Genomic DNA, 5,390 nt, shown 5'->3' with positions numbered 1-5,390 from the left:
GGGGTGGGGCTGCATGGGGATGGAGCCAAGTGGGCGGGTCTTGCAGGGGGCGGGACCTGGGTGGGGCTGCACAGGGTGGAGCCAAGTGGGCGGGGGCTGCATGGAGCGGAGCCAACTGGGGCGGGGCATGGGGTGGAGCCGAGCAGGGGTGGGCCATGTATGGGGTGGGGCTGCATGGGTGGAGGGTGTGGGCGGGGCCCGGGGCGGGGGCTGCGTGGGGTGGAGCCAAGCAGGGGGCGAACATGGGGCGCAAACTGGGGGCGGGGCTTCACGGGGTGGAGCCACCAAGGGGCGGGACTGCGCGGGGTGGAGCGGGGTGTCAGTGGGGGCGTGGCCTGGTGGGGCGTGGTCAGAGTGGTCTGAGCACAGGGCTTGATGGAGGAGGACAGGGGCCAAGGGCATAAAGCGTGTAAAGGGGAGGTGGGCAGCGTGCAGAGGAGTCTGAACTTAACGGAGGGGGCGTCTCCGAGCCTGGAGAGGAGCTGCCACGCAGGGGCTTTTCTGAGCTGCGTGGTGGGAGGGTTGTCCCCGAACAGTGACAAAAAGTCCACAGAGATGGAGGCTGGAATAGGATGAATCATGACGGGACCTGGGGAGGAACAAGCTGATCGGGGAGCAGTGCTGGGGGGTGTCCTACGTCCAGGTCTCAGCCTTACCTCAGCCAACTCTCAGACCTGGTCCCCACCCCTGACCCAGGTCAGGTTCACCCTCACCCCCTAGTCCCATCCATACGCCTTCAGTCCTGCCTCTATCTTGAGCCTTGCCCCAGCCAGAGCCCTGGCTTCAGCCCTGGTCCTATCCCCAGCCCAATCTCCAGCCCTATCCTGTTCTCCGCCTGGGCCCTTTCCTCAGCCCAGGCCCTGGCCCTGGTCCCAGCCCTGGCCTTGTCCTCAGACCATGCCCTGTTTCCAGCCCCATCTGGCTGCCCAGCCTGGAGCACTATAGACCATGTGATCTGATGCCTCTTGTGTCCATGTGGATGGCACCATCCCATGCTGGGGGTCAGGGGCAGTCCTGCCAGGCCAGCAGGGTGGTCTAGGGTGGTGCAGGCCACCTAGGGCCAGCTGTGGGTGACCAGAGAGGGTGGAGTCAGGGTCCAGGGCGTGTGTGGTCTCTCTAATGGGGAGGTGGTCTTAACTGCTGATGGTGCTGTCTCCTGTGCAGGTATGTGAAGGGCTATCCCCCCAACTCACCCTACATCGGTAGCTCCCCAACCCTGTGCCACCTGCTGCCCGTGAAGGCTCCTTTCTGCTGCCTGCGGCTGGACAAGGTGAGGCTGCCCCAGCCCCGCCCCCAGCCCGATCTAGAGCTGAGTGTGCGTCCTGTTCCACTTCCGGTGACTAACTGGGCACAGCTGCAGATGTAGAGAAAAGCAGCGAGCCCTAAGAGCCCCATTTCTCCCGTCTTCTCATTGCTCTGCATATGCATATTTTTCTGTGAACTCTCTGGCAGCAAGACAGAGCCCCATGGCCCTTCAGCACCACGTGCATCCATGTGTGATCTCCCAGAGCAGAAGTGGTCTCTTTCCCAGAGGCAGAGCTGAGCCATTGCCTGTGGGTTTGTTCTGGTGGGCACCAAGCCACGTGGGAGAGGGGGCTCTGCTGGAAGGTGTCTCAGTGGAATCTTACAGTGCAGATTGTCAGGCTGCTGGCCCATGGTGCCGCTGATGGGTTTGAACTGCTGACCTTCAGCCAGAGAATGAGCACAAACCACAGTATGCTGGGCCTTTCACGTTCAGATCCTGCCCAGTCACTGACCGGACATCACCCCTGGTCAGCAGTGTCTGTCCCTCATCATGCAGACCTCCTCCTGTCTTCCCCCTGACCCGCTGCCCCCCTGGTGCCCCCCATCAGCCACCCAGGCTGTGAGTGTTTATGGAGGAGATCGCCCCTCCTCCTTCAGAGCAGGGAGTGGATTTGGATATAACGTGGCGTGTAGCTCACTGTGCAGCTGGGATCCCAGGAGGCTCTGGAATGTCTGTGGCCGCCTGTCTGTCTGCTTCGTCTTACCTGAGTCAGAGGGCAGTCTGCTGGTCTGGAGTGTTCTTGGCATCTCTTCGAGTCTTGTTGGTGGGTGGTGTGGCCAGTGCTGGTGAGTCAGTGACCTGTGTGTGTGGATACAACACCACCTGGCCTCACCCCTGCCCTCACAGCTCCTGGACCAGCAGAGTCTGTGGTTGAACAGCTGTGTCAGTCCAACCCCCAAGGACGCCCCTCACTTCCTCTGACCCTCCACTTCCCTGAACACTGTGTCTGCCCCGCAATCAATTCCTCCCAAGATAATGATCACAGAGACATAGCTTTGTTGATGCGTGGGAGTCCATCTCAAAGCTGCCCTTCCTAGTCTGCCTTAGTCTGGAAGTTCTGCTGAAACCTGGGAGACCCTGCTGGTACTGGGAATATGATGACACGGCTGGTACACTGCAGCCCCAGCAGGCAGGTGGTGGTCCTCGAAGGGGCCAGCACAGTGGGTCATTTCACAGGATGTCCCTGGCCTGGGTTCCATGCTGGCCGCCGGAGATTACAGTCGTTGTGGTTGAATACTCCAGAGGTACTACCACCTTCTCCAGGGCCCCCATTAGAACACAGCGTCCCTTTGTCCAGCCACCACTGATCTGAAGGTGGACAGGGGCTCATGGTGGCGCTGGGCAGGCTTCGCTGTCTGTGGCCCCTCAGCGGATGGCATGCTGAGGCCACAAGAGCACACGGCCCCCATCCAGTGCCCAGCATCATGTGAGCATAACGACTCCACAGCCACACCTTGTGTCTTTACTGGCTGCCTGTTCAGAGGAACCCTGATGACACAGTGTGTTTTGGGTTAGGCTGCTAACCTAAGGTGAGAAGTTCTAATCCACAGCTGCTCAGAGAAAGATGTACTGTCTGCTCACATACAGATTTACAGCCTCAGAAACTGGAGGGGGGGCTGAGTCAGAATCTACCTAAAGGCATGGGTGTGGTGGACTTAGCTGATTTTCCCCTGCCCCCTGTTTGTACTGGGTCACGTGTCTATGTGCACCCATTCCACTCAGCAGGTTCTGACTACTGACCCAGCGAAAGCATTTACCAGTCACTTCCTTGTCCTGCTTTCGTTGGTGAACCCATTCAGGCTGCCTCTGGGTCCTTCCATCTTCTCAGAGTGCTTCCTTACCTGCTCATAAGAGATATTCTGGCTACATCTCATACCTCCCGTTCTGCTCTGGGAAGGGCATTGATCCTGTCCCTGAGGAATTGAGAGAAGTCAGGATCTGGACTCTAGAGTGCTGAGCGTTAAGGGGCTGGTGTGCTGGGTGACAGTAGCTGGTGCGCTGGGAGTTAGGGACTAGTGCTGGGAGTTAGGGGCTGGTGCGCTGGGAGTTAGGGGCTGGTGCGCTGGGAGTTAGGGGCTGGTGCGCTGGGAATTAGGGGCTGGTGTGCTGGGAGTTAGGAGCTGGTGTACTGGGCATTAGGGGCTGGTAATAGTGGTTCCTGTTCTGGGAGTTAGGGGCTGGTGTTCTGGGAGTTAGGGGCTGGTGTGCTGGGAGTTAGGGGCTGGAGTCATTCTTACGAGCTGTCCAAGGCCCAGGCCCTCCTGGAAGCAGTGCTTGAGTATCTGCTCTTGAGCTCACGTGACTTTTGACCGGTCACTGTGCGCTAAGCTCAGCTTAAAGCCAGATGTGCTCATGGACTCTCTTAGGTTGTGCTGATGTGACCGGGAGCTGCAGGTTAATGGGTGTGGCCTTGTTGGCACTGCTGGTACAGCCCTCACGTGGGCAGAAGGCTCAGTGGCCATGCCTGTCTCCCTCACGTCTGTCCTGTGTGTTGTAACTGGCTGCCTTGGGGTCCCGGGGGCGTGGGGGTGTTGTGTGGCCAGGACCCTTCCCTCTGTGACTCTGGAGTTGCCCCTAGGGCTGCAAGCACAACAGCTATGAGGACGCCAAGGCCTACGGGTTCAAGAACAAACTCATCATCGTGTCCGCAGAGACGGCCGGCAACGGGCTGTACAACTTCATCGTGCCTCTGCGGGCCTATTACCGCTCCCGCAAGGAGCTCAACCCCATCGTGCTGCTTCTGGACAACAAGTGAGGCTGGGGGCTGCAGGGCCTGGGCCTCCTAGAGGTCAGGCTTCTCCCCAGGCTCACTGCACGGTGCACCCTTCCACATCTGCTCCCACCTCCTGTGCTCTGGCCCACAGGCACTCCAGCTCCTTCCCTCCTGGCCTCACCGTCCATGCCTGTCTGCCCCCTCAGCTGGGAGGGTCCTCGGCTGCCCTCTCCCTCGGCTCCCTGCAGGGCTTTATCCCCAGGGCAGGCCAAGCCTGAGCCAAGGTCCAGTGTTGCCTGAGACTTTGGAAGGCCCTACCCCCACATATCCCCAGTTCTGCCCCTGTGGATCTGGGGGGCCAGGCCGGATAGGAAGGGGGAGCACAGACGGCCCCCCCCCCAGGAACTGCTGTCCCACAGGCCGGACCACCACTTCCTGGAGGCCATCTGCTGCTTCCCCATGGTCTATTACATGGAGGGCTCAGTGGACAAGTGAGTGTTCCCAGGTGTGGCACGCAGCAGGAGGGTCTCACACTGCCCCCCAAAGTCCTTGCTACATGTAGGCCCCCAGGGAGGGGGGTATCTTCCACACCCAGGCCCCTAAGTTCCACAGCAACAAGAAGTGGCCAGGCTGGGGAGGAGGCCCAGGGGCCCAAGGGGTGTGCTCTGGGCTGCAGGCTGAGGTGCCCGGAGGCAGCCGCTGCCTCTCCGCCTGGCCCCAGCCTGGACAGCCTGCTGCAGTGCGGCATCATCTACGCTGACAACCTCGTGGTGGTGGACAAGGAGAGTACCATGAGCGCCGAGGAGGACTACATGGCCGACGCCAAGACCATTGTCAACGTGCAGACCATGTTCCGGTGCGCGGCCAGCAGGACACAGTCGGTGGGCGGGCGGGGGACTCTGTGCTCCCCGCCCTGAACCCCCTCCCCCCACAGTCTCTTCCCCAGTCTCAGCATCACCACGGAGCTCACACACCCCTCCAACATGCGCTTCATGCAGTTTCGGGCCAAGGACAGCTACTCGCTCGCGCTTTCCAAGCTGGAGAAGGTAAGTGCCCACTGCTCAGCCAGGTGCCCACATCCACACTGTGCTACCCCAGACCTGAACACACATGCACATTGTGCCGCCGGGTCCCAAACAAACGTCCACACCCTGCTACTCACACCCTCCACACTCGGCCAGGGACCCCCATTCACGCCCTCCACACTCGGCCAGGGACCCCCAATGAGGAACCCCCATTCACGCCCTCCACACTCGGCCAGGGACCCACATTCACACCCTCCACACTCGGCCAGGGACCCCCATTCACGCCCTCCACACTCGGCCAGGGACCCCCATTCACGCCCTCCACACTCGGCCAGGGACCCCCATT

General features: G+C 60.7%; 1 protein-coding gene across 2 annotated transcripts in view; it reads left to right on the top strand.

Moving 5' to 3' along the window:
* KCNT1 (potassium channel, subfamily T, member 1) overlaps positions 1-5,390 on the top strand; it is an 84,691-nt gene that overhangs the window by 63,695 nt on the left and 15,606 nt on the right. For both annotated transcript variants that reach the window (XM_006900581.1, XM_006900580.1), the window contains 5 exons: positions 1,165-1,270; positions 3,885-4,057; positions 4,439-4,510; positions 4,741-4,875; positions 4,954-5,065. In XM_006900581.1, the coding sequence (XP_006900643.1) occupies positions 1,165-1,270; positions 3,885-4,057; positions 4,439-4,510; positions 4,741-4,875; positions 4,954-5,065 (598 nt within the window). The remainder of the gene's footprint in view (positions 1-1,164; positions 1,271-3,884; positions 4,058-4,438; positions 4,511-4,740; positions 4,876-4,953; positions 5,066-5,390) is intronic.

This window comes from Elephantulus edwardii, unplaced genomic scaffold, assembly GCF_000299155.1.
Source record: "Elephantulus edwardii isolate Elephantulus edwardi_28Jun2011 unplaced genomic scaffold, EleEdw1.0 scaffold00289, whole genome shotgun sequence".
Classification (NCBI taxonomy): domain Eukaryota; kingdom Metazoa; phylum Chordata; class Mammalia; order Macroscelidea; family Macroscelididae; genus Elephantulus; species Elephantulus edwardii.
Note: the sequence above shows the minus strand (reverse complement) of the source record. Positions and strands in the feature narration are given on the sequence as shown.